General features: G+C 33.8%; 10 protein-coding genes across 10 annotated transcripts, besides 12 other annotated features; 6 read left to right on the top strand and 4 right to left on the bottom strand.

Annotated features, from left to right (window-relative positions):
- Window positions 1-397: 397 nt before the first annotated feature.
- TA10495 (uncharacterized protein) lies at window positions 398-706 on the top strand (the record flags this gene model as incomplete). Its single annotated transcript, XM_948235.1, has 1 exon — window positions 398-706. One exon carries the CDS (start codon window positions 398-400, stop codon window positions 704-706), a length of 309 nt encoding a protein of 102 aa, XP_953328.1.
- Window positions 707-1,324: 618 nt separating this feature from the next.
- Window positions 1,325-1,402: a sequence feature (Signal peptide predicted for TA10500 by SignalP 2.0 HMM (Signal peptide probability 0.827, signal anchor probability 0.000) with cleavage site probability 0.784 between residues 26 and 27).
- Window positions 1,325-3,542, top strand: TA10500 (heat-shock (HSP70 homologue) protein, putative; the record flags this gene model as incomplete). Its single annotated transcript, XM_948234.1, has 5 exons — window positions 1,325-1,424; window positions 1,463-1,612; window positions 1,687-2,718; window positions 2,786-2,950; window positions 3,022-3,542. The coding sequence occupies 5 exons, from the start codon at window positions 1,325-1,327 to the stop codon at window positions 3,540-3,542; spliced, it is 1,968 nt and encodes a 655-aa protein (XP_953327.1).
- Window positions 3,543-4,246: 704 nt separating this feature from the next.
- On the top strand, window positions 4,247-6,367 carry TA10505 (uncharacterized protein; the record flags this gene model as incomplete). Its single annotated transcript, XM_948233.1, has 1 exon — window positions 4,247-6,367. One exon carries the CDS (start codon window positions 4,247-4,249, stop codon window positions 6,365-6,367), a length of 2,121 nt encoding a protein of 706 aa, XP_953326.1.
- Window positions 4,307-4,366: a sequence feature (9 probable transmembrane helices predicted for TA10505 by TMHMM2.0 at aa 21-40, 73-90, 182-204, 219-238, 492-514, 524-546, 558-580, 585-607 and 628-650).
- Window positions 4,463-4,516: a sequence feature (9 probable transmembrane helices predicted for TA10505 by TMHMM2.0 at aa 21-40, 73-90, 182-204, 219-238, 492-514, 524-546, 558-580, 585-607 and 628-650).
- Window positions 4,790-4,858: a sequence feature (9 probable transmembrane helices predicted for TA10505 by TMHMM2.0 at aa 21-40, 73-90, 182-204, 219-238, 492-514, 524-546, 558-580, 585-607 and 628-650).
- Window positions 4,901-4,960: a sequence feature (9 probable transmembrane helices predicted for TA10505 by TMHMM2.0 at aa 21-40, 73-90, 182-204, 219-238, 492-514, 524-546, 558-580, 585-607 and 628-650).
- Window positions 5,720-5,788: a sequence feature (9 probable transmembrane helices predicted for TA10505 by TMHMM2.0 at aa 21-40, 73-90, 182-204, 219-238, 492-514, 524-546, 558-580, 585-607 and 628-650).
- Window positions 5,816-5,884: a sequence feature (9 probable transmembrane helices predicted for TA10505 by TMHMM2.0 at aa 21-40, 73-90, 182-204, 219-238, 492-514, 524-546, 558-580, 585-607 and 628-650).
- Window positions 5,918-5,986: a sequence feature (9 probable transmembrane helices predicted for TA10505 by TMHMM2.0 at aa 21-40, 73-90, 182-204, 219-238, 492-514, 524-546, 558-580, 585-607 and 628-650).
- Window positions 5,999-6,067: a sequence feature (9 probable transmembrane helices predicted for TA10505 by TMHMM2.0 at aa 21-40, 73-90, 182-204, 219-238, 492-514, 524-546, 558-580, 585-607 and 628-650).
- Window positions 6,128-6,196: a sequence feature (9 probable transmembrane helices predicted for TA10505 by TMHMM2.0 at aa 21-40, 73-90, 182-204, 219-238, 492-514, 524-546, 558-580, 585-607 and 628-650).
- Window positions 6,368-6,979: 612 nt separating the features above from the next.
- Window positions 6,980-7,042: a sequence feature (Signal peptide predicted for TA10510 by SignalP 2.0 HMM (Signal peptide probability 0.706, signal anchor probability 0.000) with cleavage site probability 0.449 between residues 21 and 22).
- Window positions 6,980-7,953, top strand: TA10510 (uncharacterized protein; the record flags this gene model as incomplete). Its single annotated transcript, XM_948232.1, has 3 exons — window positions 6,980-7,471; window positions 7,516-7,576; window positions 7,607-7,953. The coding sequence occupies 3 exons, from the start codon at window positions 6,980-6,982 to the stop codon at window positions 7,951-7,953; spliced, it is 900 nt and encodes a 299-aa protein (XP_953325.1).
- A 52-nt stretch (window positions 7,954-8,005) lies between these two features.
- TA10515 (40s ribosomal protein s4, putative) lies at window positions 8,006-8,770 on the bottom strand (the record flags this gene model as incomplete). Its single annotated transcript, XM_948231.1, has 1 exon — window positions 8,006-8,770. The coding sequence occupies one exon, from the start codon at window positions 8,768-8,770 to the stop codon at window positions 8,006-8,008; it is 765 nt and encodes a 254-aa protein (XP_953324.1).
- An 838-nt stretch (window positions 8,771-9,608) lies between these two features.
- Window positions 9,609-10,318, top strand: TA10520 (centrosome protein (centrin), putative; the record flags this gene model as incomplete). The annotated part of the gene is made up of 4 exons (XM_948230.1): window positions 9,609-9,881; window positions 9,910-10,057; window positions 10,090-10,134; window positions 10,164-10,318. 4 exons carry the CDS (start codon window positions 9,609-9,611, stop codon window positions 10,316-10,318), a joined length of 621 nt encoding a protein of 206 aa, XP_953323.1.
- A 1,022-nt stretch (window positions 10,319-11,340) lies between these two features.
- On the top strand, window positions 11,341-12,876 carry TA10525 (protein kinase, putative; the record flags this gene model as incomplete). Its single annotated transcript, XM_948229.1, has 1 exon — window positions 11,341-12,876. One exon carries the CDS (start codon window positions 11,341-11,343, stop codon window positions 12,874-12,876), a length of 1,536 nt encoding a protein of 511 aa, XP_953322.1.
- Window positions 12,877-13,078: 202 nt separating this feature from the next.
- TA10535 (histone H4, putative) lies at window positions 13,079-13,390 on the bottom strand (the record flags this gene model as incomplete). The annotated part of the gene is made up of 1 exon (XM_948228.1): window positions 13,079-13,390. The coding sequence occupies one exon, from the start codon at window positions 13,388-13,390 to the stop codon at window positions 13,079-13,081; it is 312 nt and encodes a 103-aa protein (XP_953321.1).
- Window positions 13,391-13,706: 316 nt separating this feature from the next.
- Window positions 13,707-15,011, bottom strand: TA10540 (triosephosphate isomerase, putative; the record flags this gene model as incomplete). The annotated part of the gene is made up of 7 exons (XM_948227.1): window positions 13,707-14,005; window positions 14,036-14,104; window positions 14,136-14,211; window positions 14,242-14,304; window positions 14,333-14,485; window positions 14,515-14,793; window positions 14,835-15,011. The coding sequence occupies 7 exons, from the start codon at window positions 15,009-15,011 to the stop codon at window positions 13,707-13,709; spliced, it is 1,116 nt and encodes a 371-aa protein (XP_953320.1).
- Window positions 14,883-14,951: a sequence feature (1 probable transmembrane helix predicted for TA10540 by TMHMM2.0 at aa 21-43).
- Window positions 15,012-15,145: 134 nt separating the features above from the next.
- TA10545 (histone H4, putative) lies at window positions 15,146-15,457 on the bottom strand (the record flags this gene model as incomplete). The annotated part of the gene is made up of 1 exon (XM_948226.1): window positions 15,146-15,457. The coding sequence occupies one exon, from the start codon at window positions 15,455-15,457 to the stop codon at window positions 15,146-15,148; it is 312 nt and encodes a 103-aa protein (XP_953319.1).
- Window positions 15,458-15,516: the final 59 nt, after the last annotated feature.

The raw sequence follows: 15,516 nt of genomic DNA, 5'->3' as shown, positions 1-15,516 counted from the left end.
CAGAATGTACAATCTTGCGGAATTTTCTCATCTTGATTTTCCTCTCCACCTTCCATATATCACTCCAAACCCTTAATTATTCTAACTATGGTAAGCTACATAAAAATAAAAATTATTAACCACATCATATAGTAAGAAGTAACTTATGTGTGGGTGTAAAACAACAATAAACCATTATTTTACACAATTTTTATACTTTAAACATATATTATTAATTATAAATTATTCTTTATTTTTATGAATATAATGTAAAATAATAAAACAAATTATTTCAATAAGTATAATTAAGCTTATACATTATTTGACAATCTGGTTGGAAATATGAATTAGTTGGATACATTGGTATTCTAAAATGAATTCAAATTAATAATTTTAAAAACACCTTTAGTAAAGGATGATGGAAAATCACAAGATAATTCTATCTACTGAATTTGTAAATGACTACTCAACAAACAACACAAATTCGTACGAAAAAGGGGAAACAGTTAAGAAACCGGATCAAGAAAATGTTGATAATTCCGTAAAAGATGAAGACAAGGAAGTCTGGTGCTCAAAGGTTGAGGAAGATCTATCCAACTGTTTGAGGAACTATTACGAAAACTTTTTAACCGAGAATCTGGAGTCAGATGAAAAAGATAAATCATCTGAACTTTTAAAATGCTGTAGTCATTTTAAAGACTATGAACCATGTGTAAAAAAGATTTAATTCTTAAAATCTTCGCTTTCCATATGTATTAATTATTAGATAATTAAATTATTGTATGGCCCATTTGTGTCGTGAAAAAATAAAAATATAATTAACAAAAATGAAAAAATTGTGTTATGATTTATAAAAAATGATTAATATGAGGAGTAACCAAACATGGAAATAGTATCTGACACATGAGTTATACACAGTTTAAAAGAGAAGGTAATTTAAGGTAAAAAATAAAAGAAGATTATAGATTTGATGTCAATATAATTTAAATGAATAGATGTGTATAAGATATAGAGGTTAAAGGCGACATTGTAGCTTAGGATAAATTTTCCATTGATGGGGATATAGTGATTAACATGGTACACTAACGATCACATCCGATCCTGCATTTCAAAATATTTTTAGAACTAGTTGTAATATTAAAAAACACGTATCTATATAGAATACGATTTTTCAGTTTCCATAATATATTTTAAGATATGTATTTATTCCCATCAAATTCTACAATTTCTATCAGAAAATTTAAAGCTTGGATCTAAAACATAAAATACTTTGGATTATATATTAACAAAAAAACAAAAGACATATTCCCTTCTGTTGTAGTTTTTCAGTATATAATATAATAAAATGAACATCGTTAATAAGTTGAGGCGGAAGTATGTCTCATTCATCATATACGTCCTAATTCTTAAACTTACGACATGTAAACCAGAAACCACAGGAAGAAGTAAGTGTCCATATAATGTCGACCTAATTATTATTTAGTCGAAGGGCCAGTTATCGGTATCGACTTGGGCACAACCTTCAGTTGCGTTGGCGTGTACAAGAATGGTCGCGTGGAGATCATCGCAGACGAAAACGGAGACAGAATCACTCCTTCATACGTGTCATTCGTTGATGGACATCATAAAATCGGTAAATATTAGAATATTTATGCTACACAATATATTAGCCTGAAATTTAGATAATATGGTGTAATATGTGTATAGGAATGGCGGCAAAAAATGAGGCTACTGTCCACGCAGAGAAGACAGTGTTTGATGTTAAGCGCTTAATAGGACGCGAGTTCCATGACCCAGACGTCCAAAACGATATGAAGAATCTACCATACACTATTATCAACAAGAAGAACAGACCATACGTGAGAGTAAACGACACTGAGACGAAGGAATACGCACCAGAGGAAATCAGCGCAATGGTGTTGTCAAGAATGAAATCATTGGCAGAAGCGTATTTGGGAAAGGAGGTGAAGAAGGCAATCATTACAGTACCAGCATACTTCAATGACTCCCAGAGACAGTCGACAAAAGATGCAGGAACAATTGCAGGCCTGGATGTTATTAGAATTATTAACGAGCCAACAGCAGCAGCAATAGCATATGGTATTGACAAAACTAACGAGGAGAGTAATATCCTTGTTTACGATCTCGGAGGTGGCACCTTCGACGTGTCACTTTTGAGCCTCGACAGCGGTGTGTTCGAGGTCATTGCAACAGGCGGAGACACACACTTGGGAGGAGAAGACTTTGACCGTAGAGTAATGGACCACTTCATCAATATATTCAAGCAAAAAACAGGACTTAATGTCAGAGATGACAAGAGAGCACTCCAGAAACTGAGGAAGGAAGTCGAAGCTGCCAAGAGGCAACTCTCAACCAAGACTGAAGTAACCGTTGAGATTGAGGACCTTTTGGATGGCAAGGACTTTAGCGAGACCTTGACTCGCGCGAAGTTCGAGGCACTAAACGAGGACCTGTTCGATAAGACCATGGACACCGTCAAGTCTGTCCTCAAGGAGGCCAAAATGACCAAGTCTGACATTAACCAGATTGTTTTGGTTGGTGGCTCAACGAGGATTCCAAAGGTTAGGGAAATGATCAGGGACTACTTCAACAAAGAACCTGACGTCAGCATCAACGCCGACGAAGCAGTTGCGTACGGTGCCGCCATGCAAGGTGGTATCTTGACTGGTGAATCATCCCAAGATTTATTACTTTTGGACGTTTGTCCACTATCACTAGGTAACTCCATATTCATCCCTAATATAGTTAACTAATTGGAATAAAATTGTGTATAATGAATTTGTAGGTATTGAAACCGTTGGAGGAGTGATGAGTAAGATTATTGAGAGGAATACTATGATACCCGCAAACAAATCACAAATCTTCAGCACATACTCCGACAACCAAACTGTAGTGACAATCAACGTGTTCCAGGGTGAAAGACCCCTAACTAAGGATAATGTACCACTAGGTTTGTAACTATATTTGTTATAGAATTAGAATTTTAAAAACTATCCACGCATTTCTAATGGATTTTTTTAGGTAAATTCGACCTTACTGGAATACCACCTGCCCCGAAGGGTGTTCCCCAAATTGAAGTCACGTTCAACATTGACACCAACGGTATACTCTCAGTCACTGCACAAGAAAAGGGAAGCGGAAACACAAAGAACTTGGTAATCGAACCAAAGAGCGGAAGACTGAGCCAGGAGGAAATTGAACGTATGGTTAGAGACGCAGAGGAGAACGCAGAGAAGGACAAGGAAGTGGCAGACAAGATTATGTCCAAGCAGTCCTTGGAAAACTATATCGACAGTATGAGGCGTACACTGAAGGAGGAATCAGTATCATCCAAGCTTTCCAAATCCGAAGTAACCAAACTTAAAGAAGAACTCGATGATGCTAGTAACTGGCTTGGCTCGCACCCTGACGAAGAAGCACAAGAATATAAGGATAAACTCTCACACCTCGAGTCTGTATGTAGTCCAGTAGTTTCCAAGCTCTACTCACAACAACACAAGGACACTGAACAGGAAGACGCATCCTACTCTGAAGAATTGTAACGGACTGGTAATAAGTACATTAACAATATATGGAAGGAGATTGAAATCCAAAACAAAATCTACCTCAAAAACAAAAATTTATACTCATTCTTATCGATTGAACAGATATAATTTTCAATAATTTTATGCTAACAAATGTTTCATGCACTAGATTAATTATGTACATGTTGAATGAAAGTTTATTAAAAGTAGATAATCTCAGAATGATGGAGTTTTCTAGTAAACCAACTCAAAAGAGATAATTAGATTCAAATAAAATACTATACAAAATAATATTTTAAGTTTACATGTTAATATTTAATAATTTGAATTACAACATATTAAACATATAAATAGTTATGGGCTGCTACACAGTTAATATATAAGTGTCAAGAGTGATGTGATTGAAAATCTTACCTAATATGATAAAAATGTATGAGTGGACCTGAAATATAACATTGTTTTATCAGATAAATCCAAGTTCTTCATTATTATTTCCCCATTCGAGATCTAAAAATTCGGAATGATTTGCGATAAATGCAATTAAAGGAAAAAAATGAACCAACTTAATACATACGTTTTACATAAGTTCATAAAGTTGTATGTAGTATTTATCATTATTTATTGAAAGTGGGAGATGTGTGATATTTTGTAATTGATCTATATAACACGTGTGAACAGATAACATCTACGATATTGGTTATAACACATAGAACAAAACAAATATGACGGGAGAACAACCACCAGAATCAAATTATTCAAAAACCCCCAAAAATGAGGATAAATTTATGTTTTCTTCGAAATTTGTCCTTGCACTCGTGGCAATAAGCATTAATATGTTGGCGGAGCAAACAAGAGCATTATCAAGCCATTTTATTGTTGGATTAAATATTAGACAAGAAAATGTGGGAGTTTATATTAGTAAAATGAAAACGTATAGGGTTATTTTTATGTTCCTTGGATTTATAACAAAAGACATAAACGCCTTTTTCCTTCGTTACAATAAAGCTAACCTTACTATCCAGGCATTGTTACTTCTTGCAATGTCTAGAGGACTCACATTTTACTTTTCCACGAATGCAGATAATATTGGATTCGCATTTTACTGTTCATCAAATATGGATGCTTTTTTATGTGGGATGCTTTATAATTCAATTATCTCCTTTGCTCCACAGCAGATGACAATTATCCGACTATCGAGCGATATGTGTTCTGTACTTGTTACCATAATTCAGACAATATTAGACGTGATTTTTGAAGGACAATCATTGTTAATAATTAAAGTTCAATGTTGCTTTTCGTTTCTTTTGACTTTAATTTCACTATTTTTATGGTTTTATCAGGTTAAATTTCTTGAAATAGAACCATATAAATCTACTATCGTGTTAATAAGTGAAATCAATGCAATCATATATAGTTTTAATCATTTCTTGGCAATTATAGACCCTCATATTGCAGTTATAAACCGTTATAGTGAACTTTTCTCATCATATAAGAAATCTGAGACAAAACTAAAATCGCTCTTTAAAAAACTAGAAAAACTGTTGGAAGATATCAAAGAATTGGATGGAAAAACCGCAAATAATGGGTCTTTAGAATCGGAACTTAGAATAGTGATTGAGAAATTAAGTTTGATGGATGAATTTGCTAAAAAACTTTCCAAGTTGCTCAATATTGATTTAGAAGAAAGACAGACTTTAAGATCAATTTTCGATCTTTCGTCTGAAGATTTTGCTTATGAAAAGAAGAGGTTTGAAAATGTAATAATAACTCCTGAAATTGAAGAAATGTATAATGAAACACTCAAATTCGTAGATCAAATTTACTCAGAATTCAAAGAATTTGAATCTATTTTTGAAACTATTGAAGAAATAGTTGAAAGTATTAAAAAACATAATATTAGTAATAAAATGAAAATTTATGATTCTAAGAAACAATTTAAGTGGTTGTTAAAAAAGGTTGCTGAAATTCTAACTAGTAAATCAAATGTACCCGATCCCGGGGAAAAAATTAAAGCCGATGATATTTCACTTAAAATAGAAAGTTTTTTTAAACCATTAGATAGATTAATGGACAAAGTCGGTAAAACTAGAATTGATAAAATTCAAAAAAAGACTATGATTAGTCCAAAAGAACCATTTGAACTAGAAAAACATACCCATGGATATTTCCGTCTTTGGTTAATTATGAAATCTCCTATTATTATGTTTTTATTATCCACATTTTTATTTGAATTTCTGTTTCCTCACGTCATTCCTTATTGGCTCTTAAATGGTGAAAGTGCTATAGTTGTAAGCCTGGTTATTGCTCCATTTAGAATTTCTGGATCAATAGCAGTGTTTTTAACTGATTATTTTGTGGCCAATTTTAAAAATTGGACATGGCAATATGATGTATTTTGGATTTTAGTTATTCCCCAATTTATGACATTTCTGATATCAATAATAGCCATTCATACCAGATTATGGCCTTTTACAATTCTCATTGATCAAATACTTTTAGTTGTAATAGTGGCCGTAATCATGGTGATTTGCAACAGCTTAGTGGAATCGTTTAGTTATATGGCAATAGCAAACTACGTAGTTAATAATAGATTACATAGTAGATTATTGGTAATTCATACAATTTTAATTGAAGTTATTCGTTTAACATTCATGAAAATTGGTGTTGGTTATAGTGATGCAAGAAATAGATATGGATTAATATACCCTGATTTTGAACCTCATAGGGAGATCCAATATCAACTTATATTTTGGATACGAGAAACAATTTATAGAGCAGATAGAAATTTGTGGAGAGATCTCTCCACTAGAATTACTAGATACACTGAAGTATTTGAACAGTAGGGATAGATTTTGAAAGTAAGTATTCAAATTTTCAAAGGGAAGCTTCAAAGATATTTAAATCCTTAAAATGAAATAGAAAGCTTTGGAGCAATTATGAGAATAGATTATGTAAATAAGATTCAGGATATTCGATTAATTAAGTCAAGTACGAGTTTTAAATTATACATTATGGGCTCAAAAGATATATATATAGGAGTATTAACATTGAATTATGTAATAATATTGTTTCAATTATTAGGTATTTCATGTTTTGGAGGATATCCGATAGATATAATGGTACCAGACACTTATTCTGACCATAATTTGTTCAAGGAGGGGATTTTTGTTCAAGGTTTGGACAAAGCTTAAAAGGTGCCTTATTGGAAAAGGTTACTTGATCCAAAATAAATATTAAACATAATATATAATATTTTGTATATAAAATTTTACACATCATCTAAATATATTCCAGCTTTCTAGGATATCTGGCAAATTACCTTTAGAATCCAGATCTTTTAACTATTTTTTAATTTTTTGTAAGCTTATATATGAAATTTGGTGTGGATTCATATCTACTTGATATGTGGGTGGTGTAACACAAAAACCCATACACTTATATATAATTTTATTTAAATGGAGTTCAAATTAATTTTAGTTATTTCTATATATGGTACTTTTAAATGTTGGTGCTCCGCCACCCCTGAAAGTTTTTTTAAGTCCGACCTTTCGGAAGAAAACGACAAAAACAAAGTGGATTATACACATCATATGCTACAGTTGTTTGATAAGATTGATTTGAACTCTGATGGAGTATTAAGTAAATCTGAACTGGACACATTCAGTACAACGTTGAGCAAAGTCATATCGGACAGGCAGTTGGCCAATGAAATGGAAACAATAGATAAAGACAAGGACGGAAAAGTGAGTTTAGAAGAGTTATTAGCAGCCTTTTCAATCGAGGTGGGAGAAGAAGACGCTTTAAATAACAAAGAACCTTTAATACAGAGATTCAAAGTGGCAGATAAGAACAAGGACGGGCATCTTGACCTCCCCGAACTTGGTGACCTTATTAACCCATCCAGGAGCCCTGAGCTTTTAAAATTAGAAGTAGACGATGTTCTTAAGGTTAGGCTATAAACCAATCAAGTTTATATAAATAAATTCCGTAGGCGCATGATTCTGATGGAGATGGTAAAATTTCCTACGACGAGTACAAAAAATATCGAAATGGTAAGTGACAATGTTTTACTTTGAAATTAGAGGACGGTGAAGACGAGACCCAGTCTTCAAACGATTTCAAGCAATTTGACAAGGATGGAGACGGCTATTTGACTAGAAGTGAGCTTGAGGATGTTTATAAGGAGGAGGAAGAGTTTGACAGCTTCACCATGTATGACGATGTTACATCAATCGTCGGATCCACAAGTAACCTTTTTTTATTTTTATTTTCTTTAGATTTAACTCGCGAATTATGGGAAAAACACTCAGATGAGCTTTCAAGATCTTCTGTTACTGACTTCCAGGAGGTCCTGGAACATCCCGCCGACTACGGACTAACCTTTGAAGTACCCTCTGAAACTCCAGGAACTGTCCATGTAGAACTATAATGTTGTAATACAAAAAGTCTAGAATAAATGAATATATACATAATTTAGTAAATTAGTGGCGTAGTGACTTTGCAAGTCTCTCGTTCCTCTGTTCAATTATGGTTTTCCTCAAACCCCTTTCAGCTGGAAGTGAGACGTAGCTCTTGGTTCCAACGCCAATCACAAACACGTTTGTGCTTCTAGTTGAGAAGGTGCTGTCCTGGGAGTCCTTGACGTGCACGAGGTCGAAGCTTCCTGGGTGTTTCTCCTTACTAACTACTGTCCCGACTCTCCCTACGTTGTGGCCTCCTGTTATCATCACCAAGTTTCCGGGTTCAAATTTAAGAAATTCCAGGACTTTCCCTGTAGAAACCTCCACTCTCAGTGAGTCTCCAGCCTTTACTTCAGGGTGGACACACCTGAATGTCCTTCCGTCGTGAGTTACAGCCAAGTTTACTTCCTTTGGTCCCAGGAATGTTTTCTTTACTCTACAAAGCTTGTACGTGGCCTCCTCGTCTGTGATCTTGTGTGGGCAAAAGCGCCCCTTAGTGTCATAAAGCATTCTAAACTTCTCATTCGTCTTATCAAGTGAAACTACGTCCATAAATCCCGTTGGGTATGTGATGTCAGTTCTGACTTTCCCATCCACCTTCACCAGTCTCTGCTTTACTATTAATTTTACTTCATCGTAGGTTAGTGCGTATTTCAGACGATTTCTGAGTAAAACTAGGAGGGGCAAACATTCGCGCGATTTATGTGGTCCTGGAGAGGCCTTCGGTGCATACTTTCCTGTAAGCTTGTCCAACATCCAGTGGGATGGAGCGTTAATACGCTTCATATGTTTCTTGGGACCACGACCCTAAAGAATTATGTATAAAAATTATTTATAGACAAATTACATAATGGAATATCAAAGATTAGGGTTAATTGTGTATAGAAGAATCTAAAAATATAATCTTACCATATTTTATCAAGACAATCTAGTATAAGATGGAAATCCTAAAAAGTGTAGATTGAAATAATAAACAACATATAATTAATCCAATTAAGTGATAAATGTGTCAATTATCGATTATTGATACAATATAACCATCGACATAATCAGTTAAATGGGGGTATGAGGTATAAAACAAATCATCCCTAAATAGAACAGGAAAATCACTTCTTTTATTCTAAAATTTTTTATTAATCAATTTATGTCAATTATGAGCTAATATTATACTTGAAATTTCCCATTTTAACATTTGTGTTTCTTAGTCACATCAGCTTTATTATACACTGTCGTAAAATTGTACGACCATTCCCTGTTATATTTATATAAAATCCTTGTATTCACTTTATTTCTTATTCTTCTACCTGAATTTCGGGTTTTGAAATATTATTGACCTTAGTCTTTGGGTTTTTTGAATTTTTTTGTTTTATATTTTAAAATTTTTTCCTACAATTTTTCCTACTTTTTTAATTTATACTTTTTTTAAACATTATAATTTCACCTTATTTTAATTTACAATTTTTTCTTACTTTGCTCAACACCATAATGTGTAATCAATATATTCCATAATTGCTGTATGTTTACTAATTTTTATAATCATTTGTTATTTTTTGTAATAGAATTCTATTTATTTCATTACAACTACCTGATCAATTTCAGTACACTTATTACATGAGTTTTCAAAATGGAATGCGAATTGCCAACGATAAGAAATGAAACCCCGCCAAGTACCAGTACATTGGTTGATTTCGTTAACAATCCTGAGTTTGAGGATTCGGATCAAGAGTTTAGCACCGAAGACGTAAACAAACTTCGAAAAAATATTATGAACAGAGCACTAGAAGCTGAGGTGGAAGAAGCGTTTTCATTATTTGACAGAAACAATGATAATAAAATTGATTTTTTTGAGTGCCAAGCAGCCTTTAAGGCTCTTAGACTTAATCCATCACCAGAAAATGTTAGTTCATATAACATATAGATTTTAGATAAAGGAGTTATTTAAAGAGGTTGGAAAGGATGAGAACGATACACTAACTCCAACTGATTTTAAAACTTTAATAGTATCTCGAATACACACTCGATACAGCTCTCAAGAGATCGAAAAAATATTTAACCAGCTCCAGGATGGAACAGGTATGCTCTAAATATTTTATAAATAATTTCAGGAAAAATCACATTAGAAAGCCTAAAATCTGCGGTTAATCATATAGGTATTTTTATATCGTGAAATTATTATTAGGAGCTGACATTTCAGATAATGAGCTTAGCTTAATGATATCTGAAGCCTCAAGCAAGGGAACGTATATTCCTTTGGAGGATTTTGCAAATCTGTTAAAACGCTCCTGGACTGGCGATCCATTTGATTTGATATTTGACTCTGAGTTCCCCTCCTGATGTACTCTAATTATTTCCAAGCTTAATTTTAAATTATAATTTGTAAACCAACGTATATTTATGCTAGCTCAAAATTTTGTTTATTATTCCTTTTAGTGTTTATTCTAGTGAAAATATACTTTTATAAAATATAAATCAGTAATAAAAGTTTTTAATATATTTTATCCTCTATCTAGAGTTTTATTTGAGGATATCACATGTATTAAATTAATATGAATGAAATGATTCCATCATACACATTTCATTTAAAATTAAGAATTAAATTTAATTCAAGCAGAGGGATTTAAATCTAAAATATCTGCTAATTATGTGATGATATATGTAGGTAATAGACCACACTCGACGGATGGAATGTAAGGCTTAGATCTAAAAATTATAAAATGAATAACAGGTTATCTGAAACACAAAAAACATTATAAATGATTTCGTTTCATGGAAGGCTGAAAGTAACTTGACTAACACATTTTAAAATAACTGTAAAAAGGGAATGTAGTGAATAGAAAAGCATACAATGCAATTGAAACAATTATGTAAACATATGTTATAAAACAATAAATTTTAAATAATAATATCAAATATAAAATGAATTTGATCTGAGTATAAACAAATACTCGCCAATTGTTTGCACCGACCTGCAATATTGAAACCAGAGACTAATCATAATTTGGCGCATGCCTAAAAGATGGTTACGAAGCATGTCGAAAATTTGAGGTTGATATTTTATAAACCGTTAAATGGATTAAAATGGATTCTGTTACCCATTCATAGGATTTTTTTACTAAATATTTTAGTCGAGAAAATCTTTTCGAAAAACTGTGGAATCATTTGAAATGATCGTGTTACACCCTTTGTATATAAACTCAAAATTTTAAATATATCGATGCAGTTAATTTATAAATATTTAAGTGCCATTAAACTGAATTTCCTAAAGGGAATCGTTGTACAATAACCTGTTGAATTGTTCCAAGTAAGTTCGAATGTGTAAATATCAACTGTTTAGAAAATTTTAAATTTGTAATATAATGCAACAAGGAACGGTTTTGGATGTGTCAAAGGCACATTTGAGGGATACTAAACACAATGAAGCCTCGAAATCGGACCAGGATGAGAAACTATCACCGAAAGTGCTAGGCTTTGAGGGTGACTCAAGGAATTTGGAGAAAATTTCAATTGAAGCTCTCCGAAACCCTGAACATAAAAAAATCAGGAAGCTATCTGCAGGTAGTAAGCTGTCGAGTTACTACTATATCGGAGCAGAGCTCCGCATTTGCGCAGATAACAATAAAAAATCGTCTTCACGACCATTACTTCGTGATATAATTGATCGCAAGACTGGGGAACCTAAGATTCTCAAGATTATTTCTAAATCGCGAATCCCTCCCGGCGTTGACAGCCTGAACAACTGGCGAACGTTGTGCGAGAAGCTGTTAAATATGCCTCCGATGCCGAATTTAATGAGGATTGACCAGATTTGGGAATCCGAAACCAGTTTCTATATCGTTACTGAGAAATTCATTGGGGGAGAGCTGTTTGAGTATTTACTTAAGGAGAAGGCCATACCTGAGGACATTTGTAAATATATTTTCAGGCAGATTCTGCTTGCAGCCGAGGCTTTACACTCGATGAACTTGCTTCATAGGGACATTAAACCTGAGAACATTATGTTCAGGAACCCAACGAGGTCAGTTTTACCCATTGCTGAAAGGTATGAGTTGGCCTTAATCGACTTTGATACTTGCAAAATGACTGACTGTCCTACTGCTGATAAGACTGAGGTTGTTAATGGCAAGAGACGGCTGGTTGGGACCTACGGTTATTTAGCTCCTGAAATTTTAAGGGGTGATGAGTATTCCACTGCTTCTGACATGTGGTCGATTGGGATTGTTTTGTACATTCTGATGACTGGCATTCCTCCCATATCAATGGACAAGATGTACGATGCTAAGGCCAGCCATGCCGTTTTAGCTGCTGCTGAGGCCAACGGTATAGACTTTAACACTCCTCCTTTGGTGGAGTTTCCTCTAGCACGTGACCTTTGCAAGCGTTTGCTATGCTTTGATAAAAGGAAACGTATATCTTCTGCTTCCGATGCTCTTGCTCATCCTTGGTTGGCTGGTCTTCCTACTATTTTTGACACTTCTCTTAAGATCAGGAACAACAGCAACGACAGCTCCGGCAGCAACAATCGCAAGTTCTCCAAGAATCCAAACGGCGGCGCTGGCAATGATGGTACCGGTTACGGCAACAACGGTAGTTCTGGTGAGCGGACTTTCTGGAATCAAGCAAATCCCAACTACAGAAACAACGGCGGGGTTAATCGCCAGGATTGCATTACTACTGACTTCGCTGTTGACATAAGTGAGTTTCAGGGAAAAGATAAGGAAGATCCAGGGGTTTGCAAGCGTGAGAGGGACCACATTCCCTCCCCCAACGAGAAGACTGTTTCCAGGAAAAATTCTACATTTTTACAGTGCATTACCACCAATGCTGAGTCAATAGATGGTGTTTATAGGAAAAATCAAAAGCGCAGGCAAAATTTAGACGTTCAATCTTATTAAAAATATATTTACACATTAAATATATAGGGCGATTAATACAGTATATAAATATATAAATAAATAATACATAAAAATATTAAAATGTATATGAATTGTATTAAGAGATTATGTTGTTATTATGGCTTCAAGTGAAGCCTGGGTTGGAAATTAATCCGGGCGAGTATTAAATTGGGATTACAATATTGACAAGAGGTTAATAAGCTTAACCACCGAAACCGTAAAGGGTTCTTCCTTGTCTCTTAAGTGAATAGACAACGTCCATGGCAGTGACAGTCTTCCTACGGGCGTGCTCAGTGTAAGTAACGGAATCCTTAACAACATTTTCAAGGAAAACCTTCAAAACACCTCTAACCTCCTCATATATCAAACCTGATATACGCTTAACACCACCCCTACGTGCCAACCTCCTTATGGCTGGTTTAGTAACACCTTGAATGTTGTCACGCAATACCTTACGATGGCGCTTAGCTCCACCCTTTCCTAAACCTTTTCCACCCTTTCCACGTCCTGACATTTTTGTTTAGTCTTATTACTTAATGGGTCACGAGATTTATTTAGTTATAATAATCTGAAACAAAACTCTTAAAAATTGTGACTAAAGCACACAAACATTAATTGACATGGGAAACCCTACTTTTCATAGGGCTCAAATCAACTCAATCTGACACACCAACACAATCCAAACACTAATACCCTCATATTCAATACTCTAACAATATCTGCACTCACATGAAGCATGATCCTACCCTAAATGCAAACCTTCTCAATAAAAAACTACACATACATATGCACTCATTAAATAATCTTATATATCAACAAAATCATATTATCTATACCATTGACGTTAATTTTTCAAATTTTTTCATTAGTTCCACTATCTTTTCACTATGTGCAACCCTTCCAACCATGATTCCATCTATGTTCCTCCTTTTTATATACAGGTGTGCATTTTCTTCATTTACTGATCCTCCATATATGAATTTAACGTCTTTGATCATTTTTCCCAGCGATTTTTTTAAATCTTCTATCACTTTATTCACCAATTCTGGTTCCGCTGGTTTATCTGTCCCTATTGAGTAGTATGGCTCATATGCCACTACTAGTCTTTGTTCTCCAGATAAATTTACATCTTTTAAAAATTCCTAAAATTTATGAAAACCCTTATTTTTTACCTCCAATTGTTTGGAGAGATAACTTGACAAATCTGAATTAAACCCCTTAGGTTCCCCTACATCTGTGTGACATTATTTCGAACAAACCAATACACAAAATAACATTTAGACCTGAGTTAAATGCGTTTATAACCTTCCTGTTTATGGCTTCATTGTTTTCGTCCTAAAAATCCTTATTTAGTTATCATGATACGCTGGATTTAGAGGGTATTTCACACTCTCTGTGACCAATAATTGTCCAATTTACTCCCAAATCCTAAGTAATATTATAACAGAAGTCTAACCTTTAGCATTCCAGCCGTTATTTCCCCCGTATATGGGCCAAAACTATTAGAGTGATGACTAACGTTTTGGCTACATGGTTTACATTTGCTTCCAAATTTATTATACTGTGAGACCATTGAGGCCAAATGTATAGAGGAAGGTGAAGTTATAACCTATGAATTGTTATAATAAAAAATTTTACTTCTATATTTTCCGGGAATCTAAGATTTCCATACAAATTTATCATTTCATTTGACAATTTCGTGTTCAAATAGCACTTCCAGTTACAAACTATTGTCAACTTTTTCCCTTTTAAATCAATCTTCTCGACTAAATTTTCGTCTTCATTTTTAAAAATATTCTCATTTTGAGAATTACTATTGTACAATTTACTATTATTATAACATGTGTTAGGACAATTGAAGCGATTCTTCCGAGTATGTATTGGTTTTAAAAATGTGTTAAAATTAAAACAATTATTCTAAAAAATAAATGATAATAAAAGGATATATAATGATTAACACGTACGTTCAAATAATGATGATTACCATTATGAAACTTGTAAGATTCTACAAAGTTAAAATATAATATAAAATGAAAAATGATATAAAACAACAAGATTATTTTAAATATATTAAAATTAAAGAAATTCATAAAATATACATAATGAAAAAATGAAATTAAAGTAGTGTAATACATAAAAAATATAAAAATGTATATGAATTGTATAATAAGATTATGTGATTATTATGGCTTCAAGTGAAGCCTGGGTTGGAAATTAATCCGGGCGAGTATTAAATTGGGATTACAATATTGACAAGAGGTTAATAAGCTTAACCACCGAAACCGTAAAGGGTTCTTCCTTGTCTCTTAAGTGAATAGACAACGTCCATGGCAGTGACAGTCTTCCTACGGGCGTGCTCAGTGTAAGTAACGGAATCCTTAACAACATTTTCAAGGAAAACCTTCAAAACACCTCTAACCTCCTCATATATCAAACCTGATATACGCTTAACACCACCCCTACGTGCCAACCTCCTTATGGCTGGTTTAGTAACACCTTGAATGTTGTCACGCAATACCTTACGATGGCGCTTAGCTCCACCCTTTCCTAAACCTTTTCCACCCTTTCCACGTCCTGACATTTTTGTTTAGTCTTATTACTTAATGGGTCACGAGATTTATTTAGTTATAATAATCTGAA

This window comes from Theileria annulata, chromosome 4, assembly GCF_000003225.4.
Source record: "Theileria annulata chromosome 4, complete sequence, *** SEQUENCING IN PROGRESS ***".
In the NCBI taxonomy this organism is placed as follows: Eukaryota; Apicomplexa; class Aconoidasida; order Piroplasmida; family Theileriidae; genus Theileria; species Theileria annulata.
Note: the sequence above shows the minus strand (reverse complement) of the source record. Positions and strands in the feature narration are given on the sequence as shown.